General features: G+C 51.2%; 1 protein-coding gene across 8 annotated transcripts in view; it reads left to right on the top strand.

The window, feature by feature from the left end:
* Window positions 1–3,061: 3,061 nt before the first annotated feature.
* The window catches only part of ZNF619 (zinc finger protein 619), a 190,278-nt gene continuing 173,390 nt past the window's right edge, over window positions 3,062–19,949 (top strand). For 3 of the 8 annotated variants that reach the window (XM_053221623.1, XM_053221622.1, XM_053221621.1), the window contains exons 1-5: window positions 3,067–3,836; window positions 3,958–4,043; window positions 6,275–6,401; window positions 6,978–7,094; window positions 10,310–13,392. In XM_053221623.1, the coding sequence (XP_053077598.1) occupies window positions 4,020–4,043; window positions 6,275–6,401; window positions 6,978–7,094; window positions 10,310–11,679 (1,638 nt within the window). In that variant the 5' untranslated portion in view covers window positions 3,067–3,836; window positions 3,958–4,019 and the 3' untranslated portion in view covers window positions 11,680–13,392. Of the gene's footprint in view, window positions 3,837–3,957; window positions 4,044–4,945; window positions 6,402–6,977; window positions 7,095–10,309; window positions 13,393–19,949 lie in introns of those variants that run through there. The other 5 variants (XM_053221625.1, XM_053221624.1, XM_027040761.2 and 2 more) reach the window with 5 other exon arrangements.

The raw sequence follows: 19,949 nt of genomic DNA, 5'->3' as shown, positions 1-19,949 counted from the left end.
TGACACAGCTCTTAAGGACAGATTTGGGGTTCGTGGGTATGTAAGCAATCACTCAAGATGCCCTCGGGAAGGAGACGAATAGAGAAAGATTGGGAAGGAATGATCAGAGGTGGGAAACCAGGAGGGGGACGTGGAAGCCACAGAACGTTGGGATTGTCAACGTGAGAGGGAGAGGGCAGTGAGTGAAGAAATGTTACGTAGAGTTTGGAGGTTTTGATCTTGTAGTTGGAGTGATGGACACGTTTGGATGCTTCTGGAAAAGCAGCTAGTTGGGAAGGAATCGGTTTTTGAGAAAAGACAGGGATTAAGGAGCCTAAAGGAGGAGGGATTAAGAAGTTATACATCCTTTGAAGAGGAAAAAGAAAAAGTGGATTTAGGAGCTAAATTTGTAGTTTTGCTGTCAGGAAATCAAGGGTGTCTCTGATCTCTGAATTTCTCTGGAGTTTGAAAGCAAGGTGACATGCGCAGAAAGGGATGAGGGAATGTAGATTTGCAGAGAATGCAGGTTTGAAATTGTCCATGCAGGAGAGGGGAGAGTGCTTCTGTCAGATAGACCTTGATTTGGATGGCCCTTCACCTCCAATCCATGAGGTGCTCAGAGGATGAGTTTAAGGCTGAGAGGTTGAGAACGCTTCAGGGTGGAGGCAGTTTAGAGCTGCACCTAGAAGAGTCCAATAGGGAACAGCAGAACTTGGAGATTCAGTCTAGGGAACCTGCAGGGAAGTGACTGAGGTATAAGGCACTTGAAAAGGAGTAGCAGTACAATGGGGAGCGGGGGGGGGGGGGGGGGAAGGTGTGCAAATAATAAAGATTTTTTAGCTAGGTTGTAATCCTTGGGAAAATCCATCTGGCAACCTAGTCCAGACTCCAGAGGGAAGAGCGAGAGGGAGAGCAGGATGGAAGGGGAGATCAGGAAGTTACTAAAATACACAGGTACATAATAGTCCACTCTAATGATAGAGAATTGCACACTTGTCCAGTTACCTTATTAGGGAGGATAGCATTCGGAGAGAATATTGATTTCAGAGTCCGATCCAAGCTTAAATCCTGTCCTGCAGCCCTAGCCCGTTCATGTACTTCCCATGAGCCTCATCTGAAAAACAGAGACCCTGATAACCTGCTTTATACAACACTGTGGCAAGGATCAAATGAGACAGACGTAACCCGGTCCTCTAGGTAAAGTAAGGCAGTTGGATAGTTTGCTTTTCAGAGAGCCTCTGCCCCCTACAGCCTCCAGTTTCTAGGCAGTTAGCATCTCCCAACTGTGACAACCCACAGGAATTTGTCTTGAGTTCTATTTTCTCTAATTCACATGTTTCTTTACCTCTCAGCTCTTGGATGAAATTCTGTGTATCTTTTAGTGCCCAAGTTATTAAGGTTACCTGTAGGTCCGCCAGCTAGCTGAATTTTGTGTGTGTTGTGTGTGTCCAGAATAAACCATGAATACATTACATCATTAATACATTTACATTAGAATTGAAATGAAAGGGCCCTTTGATTATCTCCACTAACAACTATGGTATCTTGCAAAGGAACCACTGTGTATGTCCTTGCAGATATTTTCCATGCATTTATAATCTACATGATATAGTTTTCTTGTTTCAAACACGGATCTTACACTGCTTATTCTGCAAGTTTTTTCCCTTCATACGTCTGGAGATCTTACCTACTCAGCCCCTATTAATCTACCTAGTTATCTTCTGCATAATAGTTCCTGGTGTGAATGTTCGTGTGACCTATTGAAGTTCATTGCGGAGGTTTATTTGATCTCTATTGATAGACCTTAAGAATGGTGCCAATTTTTTTCTGTTACAAATAGTACTTCTATGACTATCCTTGTACGCACGTCCTTCTGTACATGTCATTGTTTATTTGGGGCACATTACCAGTCAGTGAGCTTGCGGAATTGAAGAATGCAAGTGTTTTTTATTTAAAAAAAATTTTTTGTTAACGTTTATTTATTTTTGAGACAGAGAGAGACAGAGCATGAACAGGGGAGGAGCAGAGAGAGAGGGAGACACAGAATCCAAAACAGGCTCCAGGCTCTGAGCTGTCAGCACAGAGCCCGACGCGGGGCTCGAACTCATGGACCGTGAGATCATGACCCAAGCCGAAGTCGGACGCTTAACCGACCGAGCCACCCAGGCGCCCCATGCAAGTGTTTTTTAATCACTCTTCCTGGAGGTTCTACCAATTCAGACTTGCTCTGTCAATTTTGACTTCTATCAAGAGTGAATGCGGGCATTTCTGCCTGACAATCTTGAATTCCTGATATCTTACAATTTGCCAATCCAATGTGTGAAAAGTTCTTCCCCGTAATCTCCTTTTTTGCTGCAAATAAAGTTTCCTTTGTGTGACAAACCCACCTGGTATAGTCTCTACCTGTAACTCACCAAGGACTGAACTCATCTTAGTTTGGTTACAGTGCAGTTTGTGGGGCGAAAGGGACAGGTCACTCCTGGAAGGTGGGACAGGAGGGTGAGGGAAGGATGACAAGATCAGTCTGGAACATTTTGAATTTTAGGTGCTTGTGGATTAGCCAAGTAGAAAGAAACGGTAGGCAGGTTGATACACAGAACTCCAGCTCAAAACTGCCTGCATGATGCCTGGCCGATAGGAAGCGCTGTTGCTGTGACTATTATTCTATCTGGACTGGAGAGATAGGGGCGTGTGTTCTAGGAAAAGTGGCAACAATAGGCAGGAATACTAATAATGCCATCAACAACAGTGCAAGCGCTTACGGTGAGAACCAGAAGTTGCATGAGTTGACACACTCAATGCGCTGAGTTTGTGAGTTCAAAACTACTGCCATTCTCAATTGAGAAACGGAGGTACAGAGTTTCAGTACCTCGCACAGGCCATACAGTGGATATAGGTGGTGGCGCCGGGATCAGAACGGGGACAGTCAGAGCCGGGACTTGGAGGTCTCAGGGCGCAGTCCGGTAGCCGATGGGCGGAGAATGGGGCCAGGAATTCAGTAGGAGGTTAATTACTGCCGGCAAGCGTCACAACCCGCTCGCAGACCCACGCGGAGTGCAGTGCGGACTCGGCGTCCCCGAGGAGCTTGGTCGCCCGCTGGGGGGCGGAGCCGCGGAGTCCGGGCGGGAGGACAGCCGGCACCCGGGCGCGCGGGTGGCGGGTCTCGCTCGGGACCATGGAGAAGACCAGCCTCCGGCCGTCCTAGAGCGGCGCTGCGCTGGGGAACGCCTCCGCCCGCGCTTCCGCCTCGGCGGCGGTGGGCGGGGGCGACCGGGTCTTCGGCGGCCCCGCGCCGTGCGGTGGCCCGCCCCCAGCCCCTGTCCCGAGGCTCGGGCGTCAGGGCCCACAGGCATCGCCCAAGGGGCCCTTGCCCGCCGAGGCGCCACCAACCCTCCTGCCCCGAAGAGCTGGCCTGACGTCCCCCGGCTCGCGGTACCCGGGGTGGGGGGCGGTGACGCGTGGGGTCGCCCACTTCCCGCGGTGGAGTGTTCAGATTCGCGTCGGGTCTCCGGTCAGCATCGCCCCCTGGGACGTTGAGCGGCGCCCCCTTTCCCCGGGGGCCAGATCACCACTTGGATTTTGCCGTGCAGCCCGTGGTTGGTCCAGGGCCCGGTTATCCTGCCTTTTCTCTCAATGCGCATTTGGGATCTTTGCCACCATCGCTAGAATCATTCGGTACAAACTTACTGGTAATTCATTCATCGTGGGCCAGGGATTTTTCTTGAAAGCCACAAATCCACGGCAGCTCTTGACTCTCGCTTCTCAGACATTCTTTCGAGGAATCTTCAGCCTCGCCAGGCAGCTTTGTAGAATTTACACAGGAAGCAGATTCAGCACCCCACGAACCACTGGAGGAGGTGCGTTGAGAATACCCAGAGTGTCCTGGAAATATCGTTTCCAATGAGAGAGGCAAGGAGACTGAGGGGGAAGAGGTGGGGAACAAGGCGTGGTCAGCCTCATTGTGATTCTCTCTCTTAGCTCCGCAGGTGCTTGCTTTTCCAAACAGAGAGGGCAGTGCATGAAGCCAGGGGTCATCAGCCATGCTCCAGACTCTGTGGTCCCAGGTGAGCTGAGCTTTCTTCCAGCTTTCCACATCCAGAATAGATAAGAACAGTCACTACAGGAACAGTAAGTAGCCTGACCTGGTTAGTCCCATGCTTAGCTTTGCATCCGTCAGTTGAGTAGGGCAGAAGAGGCTGTGGTAGGGGAGGTGATGAGGGTGAGCAGGTAAACTTGGGAAGATCAAGTTGGTTGGGAAAGAGGGAGGCACCAGACAAGAAATTCTCCTAGAGGGGCTCCTGGGTGGCTCAATCGGTTGAGCACTGGACTTCGGCTCAGGTCATGATCTCAACGGTTCGGGAGTTCAACCCCACGTCAGGCTCTGTGCTGACAGCTCAGAGCCTGGAGCCTGCTTTGGGTTCTGTCTCCCTCTCTCTTTGCTCCTCCCCTGCTCGCGCTCTGTCTCAGTGTCTCTCCAAAAACAAAATGAAAAAAGAATAAAAACAATTAAAAACACTTTTTAAATGAGGGGTGCCTGGGCGGCTCAGTTGGTTAAGCATCCAACTCTTGATTTCAGCTCAGGTCATGATCTCACGTTTCATGGAATCGAGCCCGGAGTTGGGCTCTGTGCTGACAGTGCGGAGCCTGCTTGGGATTCTCTCTCTTCCTCTCTCTCTCTGCCCCTTCCCTGCTCACGTGCACTCTCTCTCTGAAAATGAATAAATATTTAAAATAAGTAAATAGATAAAAATAAAATTCGGGGCGCCTGGGTGGCTCAGTCGGTTAAGCATCCGACTTCAACTCAGGTCACGATCTCGCGGTCCGTGAGTTCAAGCCCCGCGTCGGGCTCTGGGCTGATGGCTCGGAGCCTGGAGCCTGCTTCAGATTCTGTGTCTCCCTCTCTCTCTGGCCCTCCCCTGTTCATGCTCTGTCTCTCTCTGTCTCAAAAATAAATAAACGTTAAAAAAATAAAATAAAATAAAATTCAACTGATTAAAATGAGAAATTCAGTTCCTCAGTCACACTAGCCACATTTAAACTTTCTGGTCAAGGTGATACCTGGTTTCTTCAGCGTATAGATAATTATCTTTCCCTTGCAACTAATAAGAAATCTATGGGGCGACGTTTAAGATCATGCAACTATCCTGTTCATGGTCAAAATTTCCTCCTAGATTTAGCATCCATTAACAATTCTGGTCCGAACCAATCTTCACCACGATGGCTGCAATCCTGTGGTACTTATGAGCTCTGTCTCCCACCCAGCAGATGCTACACGCAGAGAGGTTGTTGACGTGACAGACTGGGGCAGAGTAGAGTGTAAGTCAAGGAAGAGACATTATAGTGCCACTCTTTTGTATAAGTGGTCAGTTCATTTTGAAATGTTTGCCTCCTTATTCAACCTTGTATTAAGTGCTCAAAGAAAGAGGGCCCCCTTTTGTCTATTTCCAAGTGCTTAATATCACTGATTCCCATCATCTGCGATAGAGAATAACTCTTCCTTCATACATGCGTTCTGACGATTGAGTGAATTGATGTAAAAGTAGTTGACCGAGGATAAGGCACAAAGGCCTGAACAACCTGTGAAGGTTTCCCTCTCCCCGGAGAAGGTGGAAATGGCCCCAGGGGACACAGCGAGACACACCTGGTGCAGAGGACAGTGTTGCCAGGTTGGACAGAGGCTTGGGTGATCTGGAAGCAGGTCCCTGCTCAGGGATGGAGACTGGCGCCCTGTCTCTGGAGTCAGGTATGTTAAGAGAGGAGGAGATAACACTGCACATCGCCTTCAAGAGACAGTAAGGCAAGATGGCAGAAGGAGGGAGAACCACCAGAGTGAAGGGAACTCTGTGCCCTTGGAAGTGTTCCTCTGTCCACACAAAGACATGACTGGGAAAGACCAGAGAGAACCTGAGTGGAGGGCCCTAATAGGGGCTCCAGGATGGATGGAGTCAGGGTAAAAGACAGATGGCCTGCTATGGTCATTTTAGAAAACATGCCGGGAAGATTGACCCAGCTCATGGAACCAGACGTGGGGTTGATGTGACCACCAGGCAGGCAGCATCAGGTGCTGGAGGGTGTGCTTGGATTGGGGCCCCAGCCGTTGCACATTGAAAATGTGCTGAGGGCTGTCCCTGGCTGGGGTGCCGTTGCAGAGCTCCTTGCCAGTGCAAGCAGGTACTGTGCATGAACAAGTACATGGGGCTCAGAGCCATGGACTCCAGTAGAATCAGGGCTACCCTGGAGCTCAGGCCCCTCCTGGACCCTCACACAGGGCTTGAGCGGGGGCCTGTTGTTTCAGGAGCCAGTGACCTTTGAGGACGTGGCCGTGTACTTCACCCAGAATCAATGGACTAGCCTGGACCCCATGCAGAGGGCCTTGTACCGGGAGGTGATGCTGGAGAATTATGCAAATATGACTTCCTTGGGTAAGTCCTCCCTTCCGTCTGAACCAGCTCTGCCCTCAAGGCCCTTGGCTTCCTCCTTGGTGGATCTGGGGTCTCCCATACCCCCAGGACTGATGCTTCCGTGAGCCGAGCTCCCTAATCCCTAGTTTCAGGAGTAGCTAATGGAAAGCGATCTGGGATCACTTTGGTTTTCAGCAGGACTTGCCTCTTCCCTGTTTTCTGGTGGGGACTCTCCTGAAAGGGGTTTTTGCTCTGGGCTCAGACAGCTGAGAAGGTTCCTGGTGGCCCCATTTTCATTGCTCCACTCTTCCAGTGCCCTGGAGTCCTGGGCCCCGTCTCCCCTGTGTGAGAGTCTCCTAGGACCCCTGTACACGCTGTTAACGACAGAGCTTTCTGTCCTCTCCGATGGAGCCAGAGTAAGACCCCCACCACCACCCCTGAGCAAAACAATTTGAGCATCCCTTAGATCTCAAGATTGTCTCAACACTGACCTCCCTTGGTGTCCTGGGACTTTTTCACCTGACAAAGCAGAAGGTGGACTGAGAAGGGTCAGCAGGGTCTCTCCTCAGCTTTCTGTTCCTTTTCCTTCTCCTTCAGGAGCATTTCCATTCCCCAAACCAGAGCTGATACTCCAGCTGGAGCGAGGAGAGGCACCGCGGGGCCTGGATCCCTGGACACCCATGGGGGGAGAGGCCCCGGGAGATGTCCGCACAGGTAAGCAGGAGAGCCTGCCACTGTCCTCTTCTGCTTGGCCTCCTCCCGTCCGTTAATGATCCATCCGGAAGAAGGTTTGGCTTCTGTCATACCAGCTCTGTGGGCGTGGCAACGGTCACTCTCATTCAGAAAAGTGCCCCTTGCTAGCCTTCAGCCCCAAACTCGAAAAGACCCGACCAAACATTTCATTTGCTCTTATTTTTCCTTGTAAAGCCACAGGGTTTCAAAAATATGTGGTGAAAATAGGCTTTTGGGGGGGAGGGGTCAATTTAGGAATATAAATGCAATACAGTAAGAACTTGTTTCTATAAGAACATTGTAGGTATGAGTGTGTGTGAAACTGTACATGAGAATAGAATTATTAGGAACTCCTAAACCCTACCGATTAGCTGTCGAAAGAAAGCCTGTGTATTTATTGGGAATGAATGGTTTCCCTTTTTGAAAGATACCATGAGAACCATCCAGAGATTGGGTGTTCAGCCTTTCTCACTCAGTTGGCCCTGTTCGCATACTCCCTCCATCCCATATGCTATTCCAAGTCTTATAAACCAAATGCCCCTTCCTGATTCAGCCCCACGTCGGCCTTCGTCGGTGCCTTTGGGTTGACTCAGCACGTGCCGTCGTCTTGATTAGAAACCTCCCCCAGCGGTCTGCCTGCCGTTCAGTGTTTCCCTCTGCCACAGCTACACGTCGTCTGTCTAGTCTGCCAACGGCTTTAACCCAGCACAGTCAGATAGAACACCGTGGAACAGAAATGTTCTGCATCTGCTCTACCCAATCTGGTAGCCCTTATCCTCTTCAGCACTTGAAGTGTGGTGAGTGCGAATGAGGAACTGAATTTTAAATTTGGCTCCGTTTTAATTAAATTTAAGTAGCCACGGGCGTCTAGAGACTTCCTTATGTACAGTGCGGCATAAAACAATTACAGGAACAGCCTCCCCCTGCCTTTTTAGCTTCTGGATCAGTGGTTTCAAACTCCAGTGAGCAGCCGAATCTCATGCAGGGCTTGTTAGAGTGTGGACTTGCTGGAGACCAGCTTTAGAGGTTCTGATTCAGCAGGACCGGGGGTGGGGGGCCCAGGAATTCACATTACTGACAGGTTCCCAGGTGATGGTGGTCCAGGGACCACACCTTCAAGACTACTGCCCTTGAGAATCTCAAACCGTATCTTTTTTTTTTTTTTTTAAAGCTTATTTATTTATTTTGAGACAGAGAAGAGAGCCAGTGAGAGAGCACAAGCAGGGGAGGGGCAGAGAGAGAGGGACAGAGAGAATCCCAAGCAGGCTCTTCACCGCCAGCATAGAGCCCACTACGGGGCTCAATTCCATGACCATGAAGTCATGACCTGAGCCAAAATCAAGAGTCGGATGCTTGGGGCGCCTGGTTCCCCAACTGACCCTTGATTTCGGCTCAGGTCATGACTTCATGGTCATGGAATTGAACCCCGTGTTGGGCTCTATGCTGGCGGTGCAGAGCCTCCTTGGGATTGTCTCTCCATCTCTGTCCTCTCTCTCTCTCTCTCTCTGCCCCTTCCCTGCACTCCTTCTCTCAAAATAAATAAATAAACTTAAAAAGAAAAGTCAGAGGGGCGCCTGGGTGGCTTAGTTGGTTGGGCATCTGACTTCCGCTCAGGTGATGATCTCACCGCTTGTGAGTTCAGGCCCCACGTCGGGCTCTGTGCTGACAGCTCAGAGCCTGGAGCCTGCTTTGGATTCTGTGTCCCATTCTCTCTCTCTCTCTCTGCCCCTCCTCCACTTGTGCTCTCTCTCTGTCTCTCAAAAAATAAATGTTAAAAAAAGAAAAAAGATGCTTAACTGACTTAGCCACCCAGGTGCCCCTCAAACCATATCATTTAAACTCTGGGTTGCAGCTCATCATTGAGTTGTGCTTAGCATTTAAAAATTACCCTGGAAGTTGGGGTGGGGGGTGCCTGGCTCAGTTGGTAGATCATGTGACTCTCTCTTTTTTTTTTTTTTTTAAGTTTATTTATTTATTTTGAGAGAGACAGAGTGTGAGCAGGGGAGCGACAGAAAGAGGGGGAGAATCATAAGCAGGCTTTGAGCTGCCAGTGCAGAGCCTGATGTGGGGCTGGAGATCATGACCTGAGCCAAACTCAAGAACCGGAAACTTAACCAACTGAGCCATCCAGGCACCCTGAGCATGTGACTCTTGATCTCAGGGTTGTGAGTTTGAGCCCCGTGTTGCGTGTAGAGATTACTTGAAATATATTAATTAATTACTTAATTTAAAAGATTTGAAAAATTACATAGTTGTAAAAAAACCCTAGTTATTCTAATAGAGAAGACTCCTTTAAAAACAAATTCGTCTGGGGGCACCTGGGTGGCTCAGTCGGTTAAGCATCTGACTTCAGCTCAGGTCCTGATCTCACAGTGGGTGAGTTCGAGCCCCACATCGGGCCTCGTGCTGACAGCTCGGAGCCTGGAGCCCTCTTCGGGTTCTGTGTCTCCCCCTCTCTCTGCTCCTCCCCTGCTCGCACGCTGTCTCTCTCTCAAAAATAAAATAAAAACGTAAAAAAAAAAAAATTTAGTCTGGACTATACTAGACTTAAATAGACCAAAATAGTATAAAATCTGTCATACATGCATCACTCCTTTTTTTTTTTTTAACATAAAATCTACACCCTTTTCCTTTCAGAGGTAAGTGTCTCAGAGTACACAGTGTGGGTTTTGAAATCATGGTCCTCCTGTGGACCCTTCATGATCGGCAGTATGGCCCATTGTTTTCTCTCCAGCCAGGCTTGGGATAGAATCCTCTCTAAAGGTCACAGAACGGTTTGGAGCATTTGGTCAGGCCCCATCCCACGCCTGGACCTTGGGGTCCACTGTTGCACGCTGCGACTCCCAGCCCCGGGCGCTGGGTGGCCTGGGGCTGCTCACCCAGCTCTCTTCTCCACCTTAGAGATCTCCTTCTCCCCGTCAGCTCCCTCTTTCTTCACCGCTTTCCCTTCCAGCACCTTCTCCACCCCGCTCCTGTTATTCTTCACTCCTCTGGGTGGATAGCTTCTGCTGCCCGCGTGCGAGGCTTTTCGTGTCCAAATGGCCTGGCTCGCCTTCTCCGCTCCCAGGACTTTTCTCTCCCTTCCGGGCATCCTCAGGTAGCCCTGTCTCTCTCCCAACAATACTATTACCGCCTAATCCCTTTCCCCTTGTAGCCTTAGTAAGTGCCTCCTCTGTTTCCTTTTTTTCTCATACCAGGTGGTAAAAACAAGACTGCGAAGGAGGAGCAAACCCCAAGGCCGGAGGTTTCTGGAGCATCGGCGGCCCAGAGACTGGCGGTGGAGGGGCTGCTCCCGGACGGTCCCCAGCAGCCTCACCTTAAAGCCAGCTTGGAGGAGCCACCGCTGTGTGACCTGGGGGCGGACACGGGCTCACACGGAGGGGGTTTCACGGGCTGGCTGGTGCAGGGGTACAGACCCTCCACCAGGGAAAGGGAGGAGCCAGCCAGCACACCGCAGGGAAGCGCCGGTGTCCGTGTCCTGACGAAGCTGGGCCTGCGCCGGGGACCGGCGGTTTACGCGCGCGGCGAGCGCGGCCGGTGTTTCGGCCTGCCTTCAGACCTGCAGCGGCATCAGAGCGTCCACACGGATGACAGGCCCTTCGGATGCAAGGAGTGCGGGAAGGCCTTCAGGTACAGCTCCAAACTGGCCCGCCACCAGAAGAGCCACACCGGGGAGAGGCCTTACTCGTGCCAGGAGTGCGGGCAGGCCTTCGGCCAGAATTCCCACCTCCGGCAGCATCGGAAACTGCACGGCGGCGACAAGCCCTACGAGTGTCAGGACTGCGGGAAAACCTTCAGCTACAACTCCAAACTCCGCCGCCACCGGCGGGTCCACACGGGGGAGAAGCCCTTCCAGTGCGAGGCCTGCGGCAAGGCTTTCCGGTGCAGCTACGACCGCCTCGTGCACGAGCGAATCCACACCGGGGAGAAGCCCTACGAGTGCCAGGCGTGCGGGAAGAGCTTCAGCTCCGCGTCGGTGCTCGGCCAGCACCAGCGAACCCACACCGGGGAGAAGCCGTACGCGTGCGAGGAGTGCGGGAAGGCCTTCGGCCGCAGCTCCGCCTTCCTCCAGCACCGGCGGCTGCACACGGGCGAGAAGCTGTTCAAGTGCACCGAGTGCTGGAAGACCTTCAGCTGCAGCTCGCGCTTTGCCGTGCACCGGCGGGTGCACACCGGGGAGAGGCCCTACGGCTGCCAGGAGTGCGGCAAGGCCTTCAGCCAGAAGGTCACGCTGGTCCAGCACCGGCGGCTGCACACCGGCGAGAGGCCCTACGAGTGCGCCGCGTGCGGCAAAGCCTTCAAGTGGAGCGCCAGCTTCGTCCAGCACCGCAAGCTGCACGCGCGCCGGGGGGCGGCGCCGGGGCCCGGGCCCCGCCGCCCGGCTCTACCCGCCCCCGCCCTGCCCGGGGCCGCCCCGCCTGCCCCACACCCCGCGCCGCGGCCCCCGCCTGGCTTCGTGCTGCGCCCCCGGGCCGCGGTGGCCGGCTCTTCGCCCGGGCGAGTAGGGCACGGCCTTCGGGACCTCACTTCCCCCGCGAGCCCGAACCCCTCGCCCCACGCCCGGTGAGCTCCCTCACGCTCTCCACCGCCCGCCCATCCACCCGCCCAGAGTCCTGTTGCTCCGGCCCCGCGTCTCTGTCGTTGCTCTCCTGGGCTCGTGTAAGTCGTCGTTGCTTTCCCAGTTCCACGTCTGGTCTCACCCTTAAGGACCGTGTTGGATTCCCCGCTTCCGTCCCCTGGGTAGGAAATGGTGGCAGCTGTCCCTTGTGCTGTTCGGGATGGGCCGGTAGCCTCGGTCTGCACCTGCCTTCTCTACTGGATTTGGAGGAGTTTACAGAAGATCTGGGGGGTTTAGGGGCGTGGCATGCCAATGACATGGCCTGCTGTAGTTCAAGAAATTGGGGAGGGGCACCTGGATGGCTCGGTAGGTTAAGCATGGGACTTGGGCTCAGGTCATGGTCTCTGTTCCAGCCCCGCGTAGGGCTCTCTGCTATCAGCACAGAGCCTGCTTTGGATCTTCTGTCCCCCCCTTCTCTGCCCCTCCCCCACTCGTTCTCTCTCTCTCCCTCCCTTCCTCCCTCAAAAATAAACATTAAAAAAAGGGGGTGGGATGCAAAGCCCATGGGAGGTAATCGAAGGAGGTATGCAGTGATTGCTTTCAGGAATTGAGGGCCATTTGGTGGGGAAGTAGCAAGGCTCACTGTGTGGCATCTGAGCCTGGGACTTTTTGTTACCTTGATAATGACCATTATGAGGATCCCGTGTAACTAAGCAATAGACCGAGGAGATAACCAGTAAAAAGAATAGGAAGTGATGAGTCAGCATTGATGGCAATAATGTAAAATTACGTTCCTAGACTTGATTGGAAGGGGATGTGGCTTTTCTGTTGGGTTCCTTTTCTGTCCCTAGCCACATCTTTTTTTTTTTTTCTTTTCTTCAGTGCCCACTCAAATACGTAGGTACGGAAAGTGATTAGGGCCTGTGCATTGAGAGCAGATGCCTGGGTGTAGCCATCTCTCAGTTATACCTGGAGTGAACTTGTTGGCAACACAGTGTTGAGCCTCAGAGGGAAGGAGAGAGACCTAACCCTGACCTGCTGTAGCTCCTGCCTCAAAGGAGAGTTTATTCCTAACCATACACATACTCTGATGTGTTCTCACACCTACTCCACATCCTCTGTGATACAATCTGAGTTTTTGATTTTAAGTTAATTTTATGATGAACTATTTTGAGAGCACCAAGAAGGGTTTATGGACGCAAATGTTACCAAATGGTATGATGCCACCGGTGTGGCTATACTTCCTGTCTAGTGGCATGGTCCTTCTCAGAATCTTTGTTTCAGGACGACAGTAGCAACATGGAAAGGTACTTTAATTAACTAAGCAGGAATACAACACTAAGTAAATGATATATACACTGTTACTGTAACACCATAAAATGATGTCTGCAAGGGAGAGCGTAAAGCACCGTTTTGGTTTTGGTCAGTTTTATTGAGATATACTTTATAGCCTTTACCCTTTTTTTTTTTTAATTTAAAGTTTTTTTAAATGTTTTTATTTATTTTTGAGACAGAGAGAGACAGAGCATGAGCAGGGGAGGGGCAGAGAGAGAGGGAGACACAGAATCCGAAGCAGGCTCCAGGCTCTGAGCTGCCAGCACAGAGCCCGATGCAGGGCTCGAACTCGCGGACGGTGAGATCATGACCTGAGCTGAAGCAGGATGCCCAACCGACTGAGCCACCCAGGCGCCCCGCCTTTACCCTTTTCAAGTATACAGTTTGGTGAGTTTTGACAAATGAATACAGTTGTGTAACCAAGATAAAAAAAATTTCCATCACCCTCAGCACAGGGAGAAATTTAAATGTTTGTGGGATGTTGGAGATATTTCTTTATTTTCTTCCTTTGTGCAATACACAGAAGTCAGGAGAAGAAAAGGCAGAAACCAAACGTATCTTCCCAGCTGTAGTTAGAGGTTCCAGAATATGCAAAGATCCCTTACCTAGAATCACCATTAAGAAAAGCAGTCAAATGTAGGAAAATGATAATTATTGGTTTCTTTGCCATATTTCTCTCTCCTACACACAAAATTATATATATATATATGTATTTATAGTATATATGTTATTAATATTTAATTTATGGTAAATGTAATATATATATAACATCCATTCTATTTCCCGCAAACACCATTAAACAGGGCCTCACGGCTTCTCGGAAGATTATAGCATGGAAGGGTGGGGGTGAGAGACCTCAAAACTAGCCAAATTTCAGAAAAACATAACTTCTAAATATAGTTTGGAAGGGTGGAAGGTAACAGATTATAGATGTTATAAGATGAGAAGAAAGCAAGGAGTGTAGGGAAAATCAGTATCAGCTCTGGGTTGAAAAATGACTTTCGATTCCTCACAGTTAATAGAGTTACGGGTTTCTGACGGTGATGACTGGTATTCTCTCGTCTGTTTCTTCCCTTGTTCATGAATTCCACAGGCATTTAGGGTCTCCCCCATTGTTGCACAAATGTTACTATACAGCTTCCCTAGCACTTACTAGGAGCCAAAAGATGAATAACGTGCCATTCTTTTTAATGCTGGGAACAGCGTTGCCAGGTTGTCTGGCACTTAGTAGGCACTTGTTTTAAGATTTTATTTTTGAGTAACCTGTACACCCAACGTGGGACTTGAACTCACGACCCTGAGATCAAGAGTCGCGTGCTCTTCTGAATAAGCCAGCCAAGCGCCCCAATAGTAGGCACTTGGTGTTTTTTTTTTTTTTAAGTTCATTTATTTTTTTGAGAGAGAGCGTGAGCACATGAGTAGGAGAGGGGCAGAGAGAGAGAGAGACAGAGAGAGAGAGAGGGAAAGAGAGAATCCCAAGCAGGCTCCTCACTCTGTGCTGAGCCCCACACAGGGCTCAATCTCACAGACTGTGAGATGATGATCGGAGCTGAAATCCAAGAGTCGGACACTTAACCAACTGAGCCACCCAGGTGCTCCGGTAGGTACTTGTTTTTTGACAAGGGCCATGTGTAGCTCACTGAAAGGACAGATATGTAAAAATAAACTCACATCACTTAAATTCCAACATACGGTTCTTCCAAGAGTTTTGTTTTCTCTGAAGGTGAATTGACTATGTCTAAACGTACTGACTCCCCCTGCCCCCCAAACTTATTATGTTAACATGAGCCTGAGGACTGCCCACTTCCTTTACGAAAGGGATATGGGTGTCATATTACCTGAATCATTTAGTTCTGAGACTTTTACCTTTATCAGTGAGTTGGCTATGTTATTTAGGACTCTTTAAAATGAACAGAAACCTGCAGCGCCTGGATGGCTCTGACTCTTGATTTCGGCTCAGGTCATGATCTCATGGTTTGTGAGTTCAAGCCCCGCATCAGGCTCTGCACTGACAGTGTGGAGCTTGCTTGGGATTCTCTCTCTCCCTCTCTCTCTCTCTCTCTCTCTCTGTCCCTCCCCTGCTCTCTCTCTCTCTCAAAAAAAAAAAAAAAATAACAAACTTATTTCAATTAGTGTAAGTACACTTAATTATAAGGATTCCTAAATGTATCCTGCCACCAAAGGCAAGAAAATGCAGCAGGAGATTTGGACCCTGGAAAACCCAAGCAGGAGCAACAGGCAGTCCCCACTCTTTCTTCACGTCTGATCCCTTCTCCCCTCTTCAGCTCTGCTGTCTCTATCCCCAGGCACACGGCAGAGGTTGCCCCAGACTTCATGTTTACAACTCTATCCTGGGACTAGCCCAAAGAATTTGCCAGACTGTGACAAATCCCTGGGAGAGAGAATCTGATTTGCCCAGTTTAGGTGTGTTCACTACTCTTCTCTGGCCAAGAGATTAGGTCACATAGTGTGGATGAGGCTGCTGGGGTCCCACTCTGGTAAGGGGGAGTTAACTGGGCTAATCAGACACCAGAAAGATAGCTTGCTGACTTCTGAGATCACAACCTTTTCTCTTGTTTCCATTGTTCCGGGTCTCCCGGCAACTAAGATAACTGAAGAGAAGCTTCTGGATATTTTTTTCCCAATGCCTGGAAGCTTTTGGGAATTTAGCTTTGACAGCCCCCTTATGGGAGGTGTTGATCATCCTCCATTAATGTTTCTTGGTTCACAGTGCACTCTCAGTCTGTGCATTCAGATCTTATTTTTCTTTTAAATTTTTAAAAAGTGTTTATTTTCAAGAGAGAGAGGGAGACAGCGACAGCAAGAGCAGGGGAGGGACAGAGAGAAGGGGAGACACAGAAACCAAAGCAGGCTCCAGGCTCGGAGCTGTCAGCACAGAGCCTGACGCAGGGCTCGAGCTCACAAACCCTGATAACGTGACCTGAGCCAAAGTCCAACGCTTGACCGACTGAGCCACCCAGGCGTCCCTTCAGATCTTTTGTGAATGGCTTGTGACTGGCTAGTCTGGGGTGGAAGAGCTGGTGGGGTTACAGGAAGTGAGGTTGTGGTCCCCTCTGGTTTCCCTACACTCTGTGCGTTTGGGATCAGCAGGCACTTCTGGCCCTGGGCTGAGTGAGGCTGAATCGCTATGGCTCGTGGGCTTTTTCCTCTGGGGCCTGGAGTGTGTGTAGCCCACTCAGCAACCGCAAGCCTGGTGCCCTGGTTGGAGCTCTTGTCTGGTTCGACTCTGGTCGTAGTTGTTGGTTTTCCTTGTCTTTCCACAGCCACTCCAACATGGAAGCTGGCTGGTGATAAAAACAATGTGGCTGCCCGGTTTCTCCTTTAGCTACCACTGCCGGGCCTCCACAAGGAATAGACTTCTGGCAGGTTCTCCCTTGCACCTGCCTTAACTGCCCCTGCCACAGCCCTCGTCCCCTGAACCGGAGATTTCTAAGTAGCACCTTGGGAGAGATCACGTTCTGTACATTCCCTGTATCCTTTACCCTAACAGAGATCGGGCATGGTGTGGGCGGACCTCCTCCCGCAGTCCGGTCAGTCCAGTGCAAATTGCAGCGCACTGGACTGTCCTCAGCGTTTAAAGTGTGAGGTCGGGCTAATTCTCTAGTTTCTGGCCTTCTCCCCAGGTTAGTACTCAAGCATATCAAGTCTTGCCCTGTTCACAAGACCTCAGAGGTTAGAGGGAACAGAGAGGAGCACAGACTTCCACACTGTTCGTTAATCTTCACCGGTCCAGACCCTGGACTGGGTTCCAGAAATAGTGAGGGCTTAAGAGCCTCAAACGGCCGTTGCCCCATATGACGCACACTGCCGGGCAGTGTCTTGGCTTTTCGATCACAGTTGCACGTGGGACCCCCAAACATTTGCAAGGTCGTTCCCGGCCTTGCTGCGGCCCCATCTGTGGCCAGCCGCTGAGGCCTGTACAGGCGGGGTGGCAACGAGACTTCAAGACCGCCGCTAGACCTCTGCAACGCTGCCACCTGCAGCGAGAGGGCGCCGCTGTGCAAACGGGGCGCGGGGGCGTCCAGGACCCGCGCACCACACGGAGGGAAACGTCCAGACTTCCTAGAGGGGGAGGAGTGCTCCCGCGGTGCTTTCGGCTCCTCGCCGGTTCCTGGAGACCCCGCGCTCCCCCAGTGCGGGCGCGGCGGGACTCAGGGAGCCGATTCACTGATTCGAGGCCCCTCGGCCCTCGGTGGTCTGGGCTGGCCAGCCTTGACCTGGAAGTGCCTGGCCGAGGAGGCCCCTTACCTGCGCCCCGGCCCGCGGAGGGGCCTCCTCGTCCTCGGGAGCACCTGCCGCGGCCCGTTCCCTGTTGCGCCTGGGTGTTGGCGTCTCCAGCTTCCCGGGGGACCGACCCGGTCAGCGCCCACTGCCACCCAGCTGCGCGCTTGAGCATCTTTTTCCTGCATGGACCCGTGGCCTCGCCGCCACCTGCATTTCGTCCTGTAGCCCCTCTCGGTCCAGGCGCCCTCTGCCTTCTTTCTGTCCAGAGGCTGCGCCTCTTGGTCGTGGTGTCAAAGATGAACAAAGCCGGACGGGTTTTAAGCAGTAATAACTATCGCAGGAGAGAGGAGAGCCCAGGGTGACTTGAACTCGGCCTTGGTATGGAAGTGACCGGACCTTTTAAAAGGAGAATGGTGGCGGAGGGGGCAGGAAGGGGTGGCTTAGTATGGCGTCAAGGATGTCATGTGGAGCCCATGAGGGCTTGCCCACCCGGCTCAGAGAAGTTTGGTTCCAGCACCCCCACAGGGCCTGGGAGACAGGGGCCCTATCTTCGAGTGTTGGCTGGAACAAACAGTACATTCTTTTGGCAGCCTTGAATTTTCTCGGTCTCAGAGGGGCTAGGGGCATCCCTGGGATGTGACCTTGAGCTGTCAGAGACTATTTTTTGTTGGTCTTTATAGGCTTAGTAGAGAAAGGGCTCGGGGAGCCTGGCTAGAGTTTGGTCAAGGACAGAATCTTTGTCAATGGTCAGGGTCACCGAACACGTTCAGTAAAAACGATTTTCTACTCCAACCCAGGTAGTCACTTAAGCCAGGATTTTCCTCCACTTGGTTCTGGAGAGTGGGGTGTAGCGGTTAATTTTGAGAAGGCTTGTGCCTCGCCAGCAAGTGGATGGAAAAATAAACTGAAGGAGCAGTTGTCACTGTGAGTGAGGGTAGGGGCCAGGCTCCCCCGCAGTGGGAGGACAGTCATTGTTCTAAGGGCCCAGGAGTCCAGGGATGGTGGGGAGAGATGGGCGAGCAGTGCACTTATGGGCTGCAAGATAGGGGCAGTCTCACTTGGAGGGCTTCTGCTGTCTTAGACCTGAGGCTCTGCCTTTTCCAGAGGCAGAGAGCTGTGCCGGAAGCTGGGAGTCAGCAGCCATGCTCCAGAGAATGTGGTCTTAGAGGTGATCATGATAGGCTTTCTTGGATCAGCTCTCAGGCCTGGCCTGGCTTTCCCCTTGCTACGTAGTTCTGGAAGGTGTATATGTGTCTATTCACAGGAGGGTGTGTTTGTTTGGGGAAAGCAGTTTGAGGTGAGATGAGATTATCCAGGGAAATATCTGTGATTAGAGAGAGGACATGATGTTCAGAAGATCCATTTAGATGTATAAGGTGGGAGCACCTGCCAGTAGAAATTCCTGGGAGCTATAAATTCATATCACTTTTTCTTAACGTTTATTTTTTATTTTTGAGGGCACGCACACAGGCGAGCTGGGAAGGGGCAGAGAGAGGAGAAAGAGGATGCGAAGCGGGCCCTGTGCTGATAGCAGCGAGCCCCATCGGGCTCAAACTCATGAACCGTGAGATCATGACCTGAGCCGGTTAAATGTTTAACCAGCCGAGGCACCAGGCACCCCATAATCCATGTCACTTTCAACAAATGAATCTACCAACAGGCAGGAAAACCCTTTTAGGGGATTACGTTCGCTCTGTAAATTGTTTATGTAGAATAGCATAAGTTAAGACCTCTCTGTTCATTCACCAGATATATACTGAGCACCCTGTGTGCCATGCCATGAAATAGGCTTTGGGATACCAGGAGAACAATACTAATAGTTACATAATGTACTGACTGAGCTCTTACTTTGATAGATTCATTCATTTAACCAACATTTATGGAGTTCCTACTTTGTGCCAATGGTCCCCAAAACTGCCTTCTTGGTGCTCTAGGTTCTACTGGGGGACACAGACAACGTATCTGTGAGCGTATAATATGCTATCAGGGAGCGATCCACGTTAAAATGGAAAGGTAAGGAAGGGGACAGAAAGTGACGATAGTGCATTGAGTGAAAGGCCATGCTATTTGAGCAGAATAGCGTGAGGGAGCACACCAGGCAGAGGGAACATCGGGGTCCAAAGGTGTGACCTCTCAAACTATTTGAGTTTTTAAGCAACAGAAAGAAGGCGAGTATTTCCTAAGTGCAATGAGCGAGGCAGGGTAGCTAGAGATGAGGTGAGAAAAAGAGAAGGACAGAGAGGGAAAGGGACAGAGGGAGAGAGGCGAGCCACTTCTTGTGTGGCTTTGGTGTTGTGTCCTTGGGCATGGCCTCCTGCACCCAGGGTTGTAAAGGAAGGTCTCACTGAGCAGGTGATGTCTGCTCAGAGATCTATGGAAAAGGAAGACCGGGGAGAGCCCATCAGGCTGGTAGGAGAGCAGACACAGAGCCCAGGAAGAGTGTCGCGCTGGCTGAAGTTGTAGAAATAGAGGCCGGATCTGTAGGACCTTAGCTCAGGGGAAAGACTTTGGATTTCATCATATGAGCAACGGTTGGCCATTGAAAGGTTTTTGAGTGTTTCATGAAGACTTTATGAGATTGCCTGGGCTCCTGGGGGCACCTGCGTGGCTCAGTCAGTTAAGCCTCCAACTCTTCACTTTGACTTCAGGTCCTGATCTCACGGTTTCTGAGTTCGAGCCCCGCATCAGGCTCTGCACTG

This window comes from Acinonyx jubatus, chromosome C2 (genome assembly GCF_027475565.1).
Source record: "Acinonyx jubatus isolate Ajub_Pintada_27869175 chromosome C2, VMU_Ajub_asm_v1.0, whole genome shotgun sequence".
NCBI lineage: Eukaryota > Metazoa > Chordata > Mammalia > Carnivora > Felidae > Acinonyx > Acinonyx jubatus.
Note: the sequence above shows the minus strand (reverse complement) of the source record. Positions and strands in the feature narration are given on the sequence as shown.